Consider the following 16,048-nt stretch of genomic DNA (forward strand, 5'->3'; position numbering starts at 1 on the left):
ATATGCAGGATGGTCTTAGGTGACCCCTGTGAAAGGGTCATTCAACTGCCAAAGGGGTCTCGACCCACAGGTTGAGAACCACTGTCTTAGAGGCTGGCCCCTGTACCCCAAATTGCCACCCGTTGCTGCCATTTTCTCCCTCCCAGCTAAATGTTATCCCGTAAAAAATAAGACCAAGTAGTTTAACATTATATATATATTTTATTTGAAAATTCCATAGTTACCTAATAACATTAATTTCATCAACAACATCACATAGCTTACATTTACAAAAGCCCAGAAGTGTTTCACTCCGACGACCCACGGGAGGATTCCCAACACTGAAGGCACGTGAGAGGGAGAATGATCACACCTGGCCGTGAACTTAGCTGGGCTCACAGGAAAGGAAAAGGTCGCCGGATTTGGCATTTTTCATTCATTAGGATTTACGGCAGATAAAGTCAAACCATCAATAGCTTATACTTAATTAAATATTATCTAAGAAATGCTTTGCTTTACATTATGTACATGGTAATAAAATAATGCCATCTGCACCCGGGGGAGGTTGAGGGGAAATAAATAAGGGTTTCCTCAGGCTCTGACGGTCTCTCCATCCAGGTGTGACGTGTTAAGGCTTCAGCGCTTGGGCCCTGCTGTCCAGTAGGCGCATGGTATCCTGGACCCACTTCTCCTTGGGGTCAGCGCAGATCTCCTTGTCCTTTTTGGTCTTGAAGCTGTGGGCACAATTAGATGGAGCACCTTGAGGATTTTGCCCAGGAGTGTGACCCATTGGCTCCCAGCCTTGCTCCCTTGGTGAGGGGCCTGGATTGGGACAGAGGAGCGGGGAGGATGGAAGGATGGGAGGTCAGGAGGAAGAGGCCTGAAAAGGAAGCTTGCTCTTGCTGTTCCTGGGGAAGCCCTGCAGGCTCCTGGCTGAAGAAACGTGGGTGATCTGACCAAGCTCCTAGAAGGGGAGCCTGGGGGGGAGGGGAGGCCCCTTCTCGTGGGCTCAGTTTCTCTCTAGGGTAGAAGGCCCATTTGATTAGATGGTGCATTTCTCTGGCTCATGTGGACATGAGTCCTGACCTCAGAGCTTTCGACTCAGGGTGTCAGGACGTGGTTCACTCACATCACAGCTTTCTGGGGACACTGGGTGTTGGTGACTTTTGTGTAGCTCTTCAGCCTCTGGACGCGGATCTGCTTATCGACCACACTATGGCAGCAGGTCATGGGGATGGAAACGGACTCTGGAAAACATTTTGTGAAGCATGAGAACAGTGAGGATGTGTCGTGATCATGCATCTGGAAGGGAAGGAGGGGAAGGTAGGGGAAGACAAAGCAAACACAGGAGACCCAACGAGGACCCACCACTCCCAAGTTCAGTGCCTTCGCCCAGATCCCTCAGATAAAATGCTACCTGTGAGTCAGTTTCCTCTAGTGAACTATGGGGCCCCTCGCTAATGACGGGGAAGGGGAAAATCTTGAGTAACAAGGCGAATCCTGTGGTGTTATTATAAGGGGCCACTGATCCAAAATTTCTGACGCTGGAAAGATACGTTCTAAGACTTTGCATCCAAGCTTTTTGTCCCGTTAGCTTGAGAGCCGACCCATGTCACATGCTGAGATGCCTTCGATGCTTGATGCAGCCACTGTTCTGGAAACTCCACTGCCCACAATAAAAACGTGAGACCTCCCACAGGCGTTCCTTCCTCTCCACTACTTCCCGAAATGCCCTTCACAGCCACAACGAGAAATGGTCCTTTTTTTCGGTGCCACATCCCCAAACAGTGAGAGAGTCACTGATGTCGTGGCTGCATTTAGTGTCCCAAAGCCGGTCTCGGGAAAGGTCAGAGGGACCGGGCACCAAATTCTGGCTCTGCCTCTGACCAGCTGGGACATGACTGCTCTTCTCATTTCCCCTCTTGGCTTCACTTTCTCCTTCTCAGGCTTTTCGACAAGCCTGGGATGACTCATGCTGAGAGGTTCGTACCTGCAGGCATGAAAACCTTAAGCCCTAGGCAGAGAAGGGCCTTACCTGGGTTGGCGAGCACCTGGGTGCTGAAGGCGGCTGCTGTGAGCAGCAGGCACACCAGGGTGGCGGAGACCTTCATGGTGGAGGGTGTGAATGTGAGCTTCGGCCTGAGAGGTGCAGGTTTCAGGATTGGCCTCGACCTCTCTGCTCCTCTGGCTGCTCTGGCCATTCGGTCTGCCTTTTATAGGAGGCAGAGAGCATGGCCAGCGTCATGATCCAGGAAGGATGAAGTAAGACCCTGAATGTGCTGAGTAGGCACCAGGACCTGGGGGCAATTTCCAGACACAGAGAAGGAAGCTGTGGAGTTTCCATTGTTTGCTTAGACTGTGTGGAGCAGAGGTGGCGGGGTATGTGGCTGTGCCCAGCAGAGTGTAGGCAGTGATCTCATTAGATCAGGAAGGGTTGCAATTTCTTTGAAATGGAAAGGGATCTGTTAGAAAGGAAGAAGGGAAGCCCAGGTCACAGTGGAGTGAAGAGAATCAAGGGTTTGACCCTCCCCAGGGCCAAGAAGGCCTGGGAGGGGGCCCTAGGCTTTGCCTGGGTTCTCTATCAGACTCAGGTGCTTGCATCCTAAATTAGTCAGGCTCCTCTGAAAGCCACACAGGTCGCTCGATAGAACTTGGCAGAATGGTGGAATCGGGAATTTTCAAGTCTTAATGACCTAGAAATGTAGGTTGTGGAGCCCAAGAACTGGGCAGCACATGCTGTCCTTCTAGGCTGGTGGTTTCCAAATATTTTATTTAGACACTAAGGTTTCTTTTCAAGTAAAGTCATATGAAAAAGCCCAATATTTTATGCAGGTTCCGGTGGAACAAGTCTGCTTGAGGAAGGCCTCCCAGATCCCTTCATTCATTTTTGTTGGGTGAAGTGGTCTACAGATGTCAATTAGAAAGTTGATGAAATGTCTCCATTCAATTCCATAGTTTAAAAAGTAATAAGCCAAAATGTGTGGCCTGGCCAGCGTGGTGCAGTGGTTGAGCACCGACCTGTGAACCAGGAGGTCACGGTTCGATTCCCAGTCAGGGCACATGCCCAGGTTGCAGGCTTGATCCCCAGTGTGGGGCGTGCTGGAGGCAGCCGATCAATGATTCTCTCTCATCATTGATGTTTCTATCTCTAACCCTCTCCCTTCCCCTCTGAAATCAATACAAATATATTTAAGAAATATGTGGGATAGTGGTTTCCTTTGTGATATTGACATCATAAGGGAGCTTTTGAGAGGCAGGAATGTTTTATATCTTAATCAAGGGAGTGGTGCTTAAATAGCTGTCTACATATGTGAAATTTGTGAAGTTGTGCACTTGAAATTTCTATACTGCATATGTTATATTTCAATATAAAGTAAATAAAAAGAAAAAACACAGCTTTATTTTGCTCATATTTCATTTGTTTTTACATGTGTATGTTAACTGCTCTATTTTTTTTCCTGGTGATTAAAACATTCAGTTTCTTATATCAGATGGCCTTCTGTATGAGCAGGTGACAGAAATAGGGAAATCATAGTCATTAGGGACCAATAAGGGTTAGTCAAAGTAAAGGGAATTAAATGTCAAGTAACTTGAACCTAGTCTTGATTTAGCCAAAAACTAGCCAATGACTTGTCCAATGTGACAGTGGGAAAATCTTGACTCAGAGATTGTCCTCATCTATAAAATTAGGGGTTTTCACAAGTTCAGGGATGACAAATAGTTTTCAGTCATGTATTAGCTTCACAAATTGATGGTGAATATAAAATACTGTGATTGATTAGTGATGTCTGCCATGGGTACAGTAAGAGAAGGTGGTACTACTATGTAACATAGTTGCTATTTCTGGATTAAATCATATTTAAGCTCTTCTACAATTTAAGTCATCTATGATTGTTTTCAAAGGATCTAATCAGAGACCTGAGAAGCTAGGATGTCAAGAATGGCAGGTAATGGTTCTTAGCTCTCAGCCCTGGGAGAGTCAGAACAAATTGAAAGTCTGAATTTGGTTACTAGAAACACGAATTAATATCTGTGTCGGAGAAGGCACAAGTTATTTCACTTTTTTATACTGCAAATTCCTTACCTATTCTTTACTTTTCAAATGTGAAAATGGAGTTTATTGCAAATATTAAATTATCTGACACCAATAACTTGCTTTGCAAAGTACATGTGGTAGGTGATCAATAAGCTAGCTGTTAATCAATAGTCAAATAATGTGACTGTACTGTCTAGAACATTGCTAGGAAGAGACCCAGCATGTGATTCTTGGTGTTTTGTAAAAGTTCTCCTTAAAATTGCTTCCAAGTGAAGGTATGTGGCAAAAATAGACCTCTGGGAATGTCTGGGTGGTACATGAAGAAGGGAAAAGGGTGTCCCAGAAACAAAAGGGAATAGAGGTCCTGGGATCCTGGCATGAACCACAATAGTGGAATGTTGTGGGGCCTCAGAGGGACCTGGGTCAGATCCCAGTGTTGACCCACCCAGGGGTCTTAGTTCCACTGGGAGCTCAGAGGTCTCCGTTGGCAAGTCTCTTTGATTATGCAATTTCCCTCCCTCCCTCCCTCTCTCTCTCTCTTTTTTTTTTTTTTAAACTGAGTTCGAGAAATCCCACAATAAAAAATTAAAATGAAACTTTACGCTATGCTGATTCAGCAGCTGGTCTGCCCAGAAGCCTGGCTGTGCTGTTTAAGGAAGTGGTCCCCGTGCCTCTCGAGCCTCTGTCTCTTCTCCTTGGCGTCTTCCCACTGAGCATCTTCTAAAGTCGGTTGGACAACTCACCTATGGTTCAGTGGCTGGGAAGGGGAACTCAAGGTCAGACAGCTGTCTGTGAACAGAAGGCAGGAATGGTACCCACTGGGGAAACACATCTGGATCCTTACAAGGTTCTCAAAGAATGTGTTGAAATAGTACTGGAAATCAGGTTATTAGATTTTTTGTTTACAACTCTGTCCCAAGTGTCCTCAATAGCCAGGAACTAATAGAATATGTTGTAAGAGACATTTGCAATTAATTTATTTACATGTTTCCCTTTACAAACGAGGGAAAGAATTATAGAGGCAAAATGATTTGTCATAGGTTGCACACCAGCAGACAGCATAGGGTGAAGTTGTGCCTAGAATTCATACTCCAGCTACTCGGTGACAAGACAGGACCAGTGAGTGGGGATGGCAGAGCCAAGCCATATGCAATTCCAAGTTAGAAGATAAGAACCAGGCAGAAGACTACAGGGAGGTGCACAGAAACCCCAGAGACTGTCCAATGCTTGGGTCCCCAGATTTGCCTGTAATATTAGGGTGCCCTGGGAAATTATTAATAAAATATGCCTTAAACCACAGAGTGACTCAGAACTTCTGAAGATGATGCCTCAAATTTCTGAAGTGGTCCAGGTGATTTTTAACCACGGCCAATTTGGGAGCCATTTGCCTAGTTCAAATGTCTCATTTACAGATATGTAAACTGAGGCACAGGGTGGGACAATGATTTGCCCAGAGTCACTTTAACAATTAAGAACAGATTTAAAACCAGAATGCCTGATTAGGTATCGGGCCTCCTTCTTGGGTCCTTGGTATGGACAAGGTCTTCATTCTAATGAAGGCCCCAGAATCTGCAATGTTTTGTGTCTATAAGTTCATGTTTCAGGAATAACCGAGTGTGGTTCCAGCTGAAATGTAAAATATTTCAAGGAGGATTCCTTGATCTGTCTTCATAAGAGGAGCACAGACAGATTGTACGTGGGCTTGGGAACCTGTAGCTCACCCATCAAGCCCTTGCACCATCATTCCCCACTCACCCCTAACATTTTCTGGGCACAGAAGCCCTCCTGAGACTCAGTGAACGATCTAGTAATGTCTGTTCTTGTCCTTTATAACTCTATGGACTCAGCTGGAATGTTAGGAAACACTCCGGAATGGTGTTTGGGGATAAGGGTCTTTGAGGAAGAGGGTAGACAGGGTTCTTCAACTTAATGTGAGGGCAAGTCCATGGTATTCTGGGACCTAGGACTTTGTCTTGATGGAGTGAGCTGTTCTGTTGCTCCTGGGGCTTTGGGAGGGGGGTGGTTTCACTGGGATGTGGATAGACGTCTCCAGACCTTCTCCGTTAGAGCATTTACTGTGATCCTGGGTTCCTGGCTGGCTGGGTAGCATGAATTAAAGCATTGCACTATAGCGGGCATGTATATTACTTATGCTTTCACTTTAAAAATAATTTAAATTAACATTATGATGAAAAAGCCAGTTTAAAAATCCTGACGTATAGCTTTATTTCTGCAGCTGTAGAATTCATACATCGCAATGTATGAAATGTTGTACTTTAATACCTATCACCATATTGCTTTCTAGGAAGTTCACCTTGGACAACATTGATTATTTATGTTAAGCAGGATCATGGGCAACCCCCGAATGTTCACTCCCTAATCCCTGGAATCTCTGATTGTTACCTCACATGGCAAAAGGATCTTTGCAGACGTGACTCGAGGTAAGACCTTGAGAACAGAGTACAGTTATTCTGAGTTATCCAGGTGGGCCCACTCTAATCACAAGAGAGATGAGACAGAAAAAGGAATTAATTTATGTTGCTTAAGGCTTTAAGCCACTAATTTTGTGGTACTTTATTCCGACAGTAGTAGAAAATGAGCACATTATTTTTAAGAAATGTTCGATGCTTTGTTAAAAAAATATGATCCTGTAACAGGCAAAACTAACATATCGTGATAGAATTCAGGTGAGAGATTCCCTTTAGGGGCGATTGACTGGCAGGAGGCAGGAGGCAGGAGGGACATTGCTGGGGTTTGGAAAAGTTCCACAGATGTTGATCAGGGTGGTGGCTATGTGGAATGGAAACACACATAAAATTGACTTAACTTTATTGAAGGAAAGTATTACAAGTTAAAAAGTAAGTAGAAACAGCCCTAGGCAGTTTAGCTCAGCAGATAGAGCATCAGCCTGGGGACTGAAGGGTCCCGGGTTTGACTCCAGTCAAGGGCACATGCCTGGGTTGCAGGCTCGATCCCCAGTAGGGGGTGTGCAGGAGGCAGCCAATTAATGATTCTCTCTCATCATTGATGTTTCTATCTCTCCCTCTCCCTCCCTCTCTGAAATCAAGAAAAATATATTTTAAAAAAAAAAAAGAAAGGAAAAAAAAAGTAAGTAGGAACAAAACATTTCAGCATCAGTTTGTGTAAATTCTTATTTACCGGTTGGTATTTTCATAATAAAACATTGCAGTTTTAATCTTTTTATCTTGTGGATTATCTGATAATCTCTCTAGCCTAGAAATTATTTTTCTTATTTATTTATGAGCCTCATTAAAACTCCTACTTCTTTTCTATTCCATTTGTTGAAAACACAGTCATCTCTTAACAATACAAAAGTTAAGGAACTCGAAACACATTCCACCCTCAGGATTTCCTCTGCAGGAGGAGGGAATTTCCAGGAAGAGAGCTTTTTTCAGCTTAAGGGGCTGTCCCATCGATTGCGTCATAGAGAACTGATACACACAATCCAGCGTGATTTCAGAATTAGGTCTGTATGGACTCCCCAGCTCACACGCAAGGCCCACTGAATAACCCCAGGATGTTTTGATTCTCCAGTAACATGGCTTGATAGAAAAAGTGCATCTGGCTGAAACTGGTTTGGCTCAGTGGATAGAGCGTCGGCCTGCGGACTGAAAGGTCCCGGGTTCGATTCCGGTCAAGGGCATGTACCTGGGTTGCAGGCACATCCCCAGTAGGAGATGTGCAGGAGGCAGCTGATCGATGTTTCTAACTCTCTATCCCTCTCCCTTCCTCTCTGTAAAAAATCAATAAAATATATTTTAAAAAAAGTGCATCTGGAAGCAAAAATAGAAAGAACTGTGAAAGTCTATTCTGAGGATGACAGGTGGGTTAGGCAATGAAGGGATTCATGTCAAGCAGGCATACTCCCGACTTGCCTGCTGAGTAGCTCTGGGACCTAACCAGAGAGGTCCCTCTGCTGCTCCTATAAATGCGAGGATGCATAAGGCCAGGGTGACACACAGGTTTCAATGTGAGTGTCCACCCAAGAGGCTTGCTGGAGAGATGGTGAGGCCTTATCTGGGGCTATGAGAAGCTGTGGTGTGGTTCTTTCCTGATGTGCTCCAGCAGCACCGGGTCAGGGATGACCCAGCTTTGTGACATGGTGGCCATTTCTGGGCGAGGAGATCCCTATCCTCCCCTCTCTTTTATTCTCCCATGATTATCTTCTTTCTTTTATCTTCTTGAAACACTGAGGGCATTAGGAACTGGCGGGGATGAATTCTCTCCTTCTTGTCTCTTGGAGGCAGGATGATGTTAAGGTCATGAGCTCTGCAGCAGGACTACCAGATTTGGATGCTTATCAGCTCACTGTAACTCAGTTTCCCTGTCAGTAAGATGAGGGTGAATTAAACAAGTCAGTGCAGGAAGAGGGCATTACCAGTGAGCATAGGAAAAATATTTAATAATTTAGTTTTTATGGATATTGATAATGAGGGGCCTGTAATGAGGGGCCTAGAGGCTGCGAGGCAAGGACCCAGAGTGTGGACAATTGGACAGAGTGTGGACTCTTGGACAGAGGAGTGTGGACTATTGGACCGATGTCCACTTAGCTGTCTTCATGCTTCCAGATGAAGACCTGTGGCAGAGGTGGACTTCCAGAAAGGCCTCTACTCTAGATGAGGAAATGAAAAGAGTCTCCTGGATACAGGGGAGAATGAGGCCCCCGAATTCTCACATGAACCAAAGGCACAGGGTGCTCTGGGCCCCAGAAGGAAGGGACACAGGTCCCAGGTATGATAGATGTCGAGAGGCACCATGGGCAAGTTCTGCAGGGAGTTCAAAGACTGTGAGTCCCTTTGATTTTGCAATTTTCCTCCTTTGGTTTGGGGAAATCGCAGTGTGACAAGCTAAAACGAAACTTGAGACTGCTCAAGTTCTGCAACTGCTCTGTCCAACCCCCAGGGAGGTGGTCATCCTGCCTTCTTCCCTTTCCCCTGGGGGACGTCCTCATTAGCAGTTAGCTAAAGCACACGCAACTAAATGCTTGTAACTTAGGAGCCAGTGAGTGGTGAGGCCGTGGTCTACACTATAAGTTAGTAGGGAACAGGGGTAAGTCAGCATTGGGGAAGAAATGAGTGTCCTGCAATGGAAGCTGATCTCCATCTTCTTAAGCGATTCCTAAGGAATATCAGGGTCAGGCGGAAGAATATCCTGGGAATATTTTTTTTAAAATCCTTGCCAGAGGTTATTTTTCCATTGATTTTTCAGAGAGAGTGGAAGAGAGAGGGGAAGACAGAGAGAAATATCAATGTGAGAGAAACACATCGATTGGTTGCCTTCTGCAAACGTCCTGACCAAGGCCCAGGCTGGGGAGGAGCCTGCAACTGAGGTACATGCCCTTGACCAGAATTGAACCCAAGACCTTTCGGTCCGCAGGCCAGCGCTCTATTCACAGAGCTAAACCAGCTAGGGCTATCCTGGGAATCTTAAGTCCTGGCTACATTTTACAGCTTCACCCCAGACGTATTCAGACATCACAAATCATGGCAACAATGGAAGGGGACATTAAAAGAAAGAGGTGAAGTGCTTTCTAGCAGGTCACATAGCCATTCCATGGTGAGGCAGGACTAGAGATGAGCAGTGGACCATGGGAGAGTTAAATGGGTCATGACAAAGACTACCATGCAAGTTCAAGACATGGGGGCCGAGGGGCGGGGACGGGAAGAGGGGCAGACACCAAGTGTGAGAGCACATAGGAACCTCAGAGAGCATCCAGTGACTCATCCCAGGCTGTGCCTCAGGTCCCCAGGGAAACCTTCAGTGTCTGTCTCCTTCAGAATTGAACTCACACTGTCCATCCTCACATTCAAGATCCTCTAAAGTATGACTCCAAGCTTGCATTCTAAAATATCTATACTTTTCTCCCATTCCTGGACCAAATTCCAGACAGAGGAGATTTCTGCTTCTGGTCCACGCTCCGGTCCATCCTGAACTAACTCTGTAGAAACATCTCCTCTTATCTCACTCCATCTTTTAAGACAGATCCTGCTTATGTCTCTGACTATTGTCTATTGTCACCTAGCCTTCTCCTGAGGCCTCAGTTCACATAACGTGACTAAAGGCTATTGCAACAGACCGGGACCGGGAGGGAGATTTCCACCGGGGTGGTGGGCAGGTGAGGAAGGGAATGGCTGTGAGCTGGTGCTAGACAGGTGACTCAAGTCCTTGAGTCCCAGAAAGCTGACATTGGGCACTGACATCCCAGTGCTGGGGCGAACCAGTCTGTCTTGAACCTGCATGGAGACCACCCGAGTCAAAAGGACATTCTGTGGGAGCACAGCCCCCACTTCTTAAAACCGTGGAGATTTAGAGTTTGTCTCAGCCTCCCTGCTCCTCTGACTGCTCTGCCTGTTTTTTATAGAGTTATGATTCATTGTTTTATAGGAGGTGGAGTGTTAGGAGGCTGAGAAGGAAGCCTTCCCTTCAGCAGGGCCACGGTCAGGAATGATGAAAGGGGATCTGAAACCTGCAGAGTTGGCACTGGGTCCTGGCGAGTTTTAAAGTAAGAAAGGAAACCAGTGAGCTGGGACTAAGCACATTTTCCATCCAGAACTGGATGGAAATGGGAGGGGCGACTGTAACCACGAAGAAACTCCGTTTCTTTAATCTCACCTTTTATCTCTCTTTCCTTTGATTCACAGTGGCCTTGTCCAGCCTAGGAGCATCCTGACTCACCCACCTCCCTCTCCCTTGCATGTCCACTCCTTTGATCATTAAGCCCTCAGGACATTGAGGTTGTGGTCAGCATCAAGCAATCTTAGCAGCAAAGCCCTGGGTCTGTTAACCACAGGAATAGAGTTTTAGTCAAACTGAAGATAGCATCTAGGCCTCGGTTGTGTTTCAGCTCCAGATCCAGAAAAGCAGACAGACCCCACTGACCACACCCTTGCGAAACCAGACAGAGCAGCACCATGGCTGACAACGGGACCAGATGTGATGATCAACTACCTACTTCCCTAGCGCCGACCAATCAATAGAGACCATGATGCTCACTCCACCAGGACTAGAGATTTCTCCTCTGTATAACCTGTTCCCGAGAAGCCACCCGGGAGCCAGGTCTTTGCGCAAGCTCACCTGTGATTCCTGGCTTGGCACTATCTTCTTCGCTAATAAACCTTTACCTTTTCTGCTGCAAACTCCTGTTCATGTTTGATTGGGCTCTGATGGGCGCAGGCAAACGAACCCCTTGTGTTCAGTAACACAGTCATGCCCAGTTTAAGAAGAGGAAACGCTCTGAGTTGCAGCAGCGCTTCTCAACCTGTGGGTCGCGAACAATGAAAATACATCTTGCATATCAGATATTTACATTACGATTCATAACAGTAGCAAAATTATAGTTACGAAGTAGCAATGAAAATAATTTTATGGTTGGGGGTCACCACAACATGAGGAACTGTATTAAAGGGTCGCAGCATTAGGAAGGTTGAGGACCTAGGACCTAGGGCAGTGATGGCGAACCTATGACACGCGTGTCAGAGGTGACATGCAAACTCATTTTTTTTTGGTTGATTTTACTTTGTTAAATGGCATTTAAATATATAAAATAAATATCAAAAATATGTCTTTGTTTTACTATGGTTGCAAATATCAAAAAATTTCTGTATGTGACACGGCACCAGAGTTAAGTTAGGGTTTTTCAAAATGCTGACACGCCGAGCTCAAAAGGTTCGCCATCACTGTCCTAGGGGCTCCACTTTCTCTTCAAGGAAATACCTCCTGTAGAAGAGGGAGGAAGGAAGGAAAGAGTGGTCATAAAAGAGGAGCAGACCCAACGTTCCCCTGGCGGTATCCCCAGGAGGGGCTCAGCACTGGCTGGGAGCCCAACCAGAGGCTTGCCACAGCTCTGCATTGCTGCATCCTGCTAACTCCGTTAGACCCAGGATGGTATTAAATTAGAACTTGGGCGGAATGAAGGGCTCCAGGAATTCTACAGCGATAAAGCTCTTAGATCTTAGCATCAGAGGATGGCAAAGCTGGGTGGCAGATAAGGAATCTGGAGCGTGTGGTTTGCAAGCCTTGGGTTAGCTGTCAAAGTCTTTCTCTGAGTGAGTTCATAGGGGGAATCCCATGTCAGCCAAGGCAAGTGGAGCGGTCTGTGGGATGCAGAAGCAGGAGGACCCTGTGCCTTACCCCCAGAATGCCAGGGAAAAGCATGCTGTGAGCTGTATTAATCCAGTGAAACTCCTCTCACCCCTTAACACACACATCGAGACACACAGCAGGTATTGGAGTGGATGCTAATGGACAAGATGATGCTAATGTAGGAACACATGGTTTCTACTTGCTGAGGACTGGCTCCCTCTAGTGGACAACTGGTGCAAGGATGAAGAACTGGGCAGTGAGGGCACCAGAGGAAAAACATTGCATGAAACACTGGGTTGGAAGCCTCGGGGACATTTGTCCAGCTCTCCTTGCATTCTGAGCTCACCCCTGCTTCTGCCAAGGCTCCCTCTGCCCTAGCGGACAGGTCTGATGAGACCTGTGAATGACATGTGGCTGTGGAGGAGGGCTCAGGGGCCCTGCCCAGAGGGGACTGGACACCTCTTGTGGATGTCAGGTCAGTAGATCAAGGACTATGGTTTTCGAAGGATGCGGCCCCTCCCCTCTAGGAATTTCCTCCCTCGAGGTGAAGGCCCAGAATGTCCCTGTCTTGGGACTCGGGAAAATGCCTGCTTGTGTCCACTAGACAAAAGCCCCATGCTCATCTGCCATGGGGTGTAGGAAAGTGAAAACGAGGGTACTACAAGTTGTGAGGGTCAGTTGGATTGAGGAATGGAAAGTGTTTTGAACAGTGCCTACTAGAACACAGCAAGTTCTCATTAAGTTTAACAGTCATTCCCTTTAGCAGGGGTTCTCAACCTTGGCTGCACATTAGAATCACCTGGGAATCTTTTTAAAATCCTAATTTCTGGGCCACATCCTCCAGAAATTCTGTTTCTTTGTTATGGGGTGGGGCCACAATATTTGTAACAAAGCATCGATAGTGGAATTCTCACATCTCTCCCCCTCCGCCCTCCTGCCTCAAAACTGCCTCACGCTTCCAAACAGAGATATATTACATTGGGGATGGTGTTCCAGGAATGGCTGGATTATGGAAAAAGGAAGCATGAGAAATGTCAGCTAGAGGGCAGAGGTCCCAGGTAAAGGGGCAGGGATCAGATGTTTTGAGTGCCTCAGGGCCTCAGAGAAATGTGGCTGGTGTGTTCCAGGGACGACAGCCTGTGGGTGATGCCAGAGCCACAGCTGGACCAGGCTTCAGTGATGCCTGCCAATTTGTCTGTTGTTTTCATTTTTCAGTCCTCCCGTTGGCTTCCCACTTCAGCTTTCTGCGCCTACGAACTTCATGTGAACTATTAACCCCGACTTACCGACCATGCGGCGCAGTCGGGCAGCTGTTCTGTCCAGCTCAGCTGCCTTCTGCAGGGAGTGGGTGCTCTTCGGGGTCTTTCTCTGATCTCTCTCTTGGTGACCGCCCAGCCAGCTCTTTTTTTTAAAAAAACTGTTTTATTGCTTAAAGTATTACAAAGAGTATTACATATGTCTCCTTTTTCCCCCCCGCCCTTGACAATCCCCTGGCCTCCCCTACCCCCCAGTGTCTTATGTCCATTGGTTATGCTTATATGCATGCATACAAGTCCTTCGGTTGATCTCTTACCCTCCCCTCCTGCCCCGCCAACCAGCTAGCTCTTATCTAAAGCTGATTCAATGCACAGTCTCTGTTGCCGGCGCATAGGAAGTCTGTGGTCAGGAACAGCTCTGATGGGGCAGGAAATGAGTCTCCTGTGGTGGAAACAGATCTCCTGGCTTCTTACTTGGTCCCCAGGGATAAGAATGGCCCAGGGCGAGTGCAACCTGTGGATCCAGCCGCCAGGCTCTGTTTTACAGTTAGATTCGGATTTCTTCTGAGACCATACTAGGGAAATGTATTCCATCCACTCCTTCCTCAGATTAAATAAATAAATAAATAAATGAGCCCGTCCAGTGTAGCTCAGTGGATCGAGTGCCGGCCAGTGCATCAGGAGGTCACCGGTTCAATTCCTAGTCAAGGCACATGTCCAGGGTTTTGGGCTCCATCCTCAGTAGAGGGCGTGCAGGAGGCAGCCAATTGATGTTTCTCATTGATGTTCCTATCTCTTTCCCTCTCCCTTCTTCTCTCTTAAAAAAAAAATCAATTAAAAAACATATATATATATATATATATATATTTTAAAGAAGAAACTTTCTAAAAAAAGAGAAGAAAAATGAGGCCCAAGGACAGAAATGAAATCCTTAAGGCCATGAAGGGTATTAAAGGCCTAGGAGTCCCAGTGCCCAGGTGCCCTGACCTGCCCCTGAACCTTCTACTGTATTGTGCTCTCTCATGCCCTGGGCCTCTCTTCTCCCTTCTACAAAGAGAACCAGCTGGGACTTGCAAAGTTGCTTGGAACTCTGGGAAGAAACAGTCTAAAAACCATTTGCATTGCAACTGGCAAGCAGTAAATATCCAATAAATAATGATGGCCGCTTTTGTTGAATTTGTTCTCCATGCCAGGGACTACAGATTTCCAGGTGCTATCTAATTCAATCCTCCTGACCAACCTCTGAGATAAATGCTTTTATGATGCTCATTATAAAGATGAAAGAACTGAGGCTGAGAGAAGCTAAATGCCTTCCTCAGTCGGAACAAAGAGCAATGCTTGTAAAAGCGAGAACTGCCTCTGAGCACACATGCTTTCTAACTAAGCAGAAGACACACCCACGCGTTTGTTACAGTGCCATTTGCCCCTCATTTCACATAATCCTCTGGCGGCAGGCATCTTTATCCTCACTTCACCAGTGAGATTAAGCGATTTGCCTAAGAATACACAGCCAATCCAGGGCAAACCAGAGCTGGAGCCAGTCTAGGAGATAGCATAGGGCCCCCTAGCCCCGTGCCCATTCTGATACATTGAACTTTGGGGTAGATAGCTGAGAATCTGTGCTTTTAGACATGTCCCTGGTGATTTTACTGCAGAACTAATTAGAAGCCGTAGATCTAGTCCAAGCTAGCTGCAGAACAAGCCAGGGCTCAGAGATCATGCCTCAGGCCCAGGCCTGCCTCCTGTTCGTGGATTCTGCCTGGAACCCCGTCCACTCTGCAGCCCATTATGAGCTGGGTTCAGTCAAAGCCACCACGTTATAATGCCAGGTGGACCCGGCAGCAGTCCATCGTGAGACTAAAGCGATGCATTGGGACTGGGCACTAGCAGGGCTGGAGGCCACAGGAAGCCATGTGAGCAGGCCACCAAGACCCCCATGATGTCCAACTGCTGTGCCTTCCCCTCAGTTCACACCCAGGGCTGCCTGAGAAGTCGCCTATGATCAGCTGATGGAGGAAGTAAAAGGCTGAGCCTGGTTCAGAGATGGTTCAGGTCAGCATGTAGATACAAGCCCAACATGACGGCCGCTGTCCTACAGCTCAGCTCAGGGTTAGCCTTGAAAGACAGGAGTGAAGGGGGAGCAGAGCTTTGGGCAGGGTTACTGGTCATCTACTTGCATAGAGAAAGAGCTCGGCTAGCCTGTGGGTAGAATATGTATAAAGGGTGGTGAGTGGTCTGGATGGTTGGTCAGGAAGGGGAGGGGTTGACTGGGAGGAAATGGGGTCCAGGAGAGGAGCATGTGGATGGACCTATGGGACAAGACACAGCATGAAGACCTCTGTTTAATGTCTAACAGAGAATTTGGAGAACAAGAGAGGTAGTGAATGGCCAAGCAAACAGAATAATGCAGCCGGTTGACATTGGCCCCTGTGGTGCCGGGCAGTGAACACAGGAGCAGAGTAGCTGTGGAGCAAGGGTTCAGTCTATACATGGGCCCCATAGCATGGGATCCACTCATCAAGACCAAGGTAGTTGCATGTCCACCCTGCCAGCAACAAAGGCCAAACTTGAGTCCCTGTTATGGCATTAATCCATCAAGAAGAATGACCAGCTATTTGGTGGCAAATACACATTTGATTACATTGCATCATTTCTGATCTGAAAAGGACAGTGA

The 16,048-nt window shown here is 46.8% G+C and overlaps 1 protein-coding gene across 1 annotated transcript; it reads right to left on the bottom strand.

Annotated features, from left to right (window-relative positions):
* Positions 1 to 219: 219 nt before the first annotated feature.
* LOC138994163 (C-C motif chemokine 8-like) lies at positions 220 to 2,193 on the bottom strand. Its single transcript, XM_070393865.1, has 3 exons — positions 2,015 to 2,193; positions 1,109 to 1,226; positions 220 to 713 (listed from the first exon to the last, which is right to left on the bottom strand). Exons 1-3 carry the CDS (start codon positions 2,178 to 2,180, stop codon positions 608 to 610), a joined length of 390 nt encoding a protein of 129 aa, XP_070249966.1. The 5' UTR covers positions 2,181 to 2,193; the 3' UTR covers positions 220 to 607.
* Between the last annotated feature and the right edge of the window lie 13,855 nt (positions 2,194 to 16,048).

This window comes from Myotis yumanensis, unplaced genomic scaffold (assembly GCF_028538775.1).
Source record: "Myotis yumanensis isolate MYYU_CA2020_CCGP unplaced genomic scaffold, mMyoYum1.0.hap1 SCAF_16, whole genome shotgun sequence".
NCBI lineage: Eukaryota > Metazoa > Chordata > Mammalia > Chiroptera > Vespertilionidae > Myotis > Myotis yumanensis.

What these genes read in the sequence shown, in the direction of transcription:
- LOC138994163 (XM_070393865.1), bottom strand. Translation starts at nt 2,180, where the DNA reads ATGGCCAGAGCAGCCAGAGGAGCAGAGAGGTCGAGGCCAATCCTGAAA. An exon ending in CCAGGTGCTCGCCAACCCAG is followed by an intron (nt 1,227 to 2,014) that starts GTAAGGCCCTTC and finishes AATGTTTTCCAG; the next exon opens with AGTCCGTTTCCATCCCCATG. An exon ending in TGTCCCCAGAAAGCTGTGAT is followed by an intron (nt 714 to 1,108) that starts GTGAGTGAACCA and finishes TTGTGCCCACAG; the next exon opens with CTTCAAGACCAAAAAGGACA.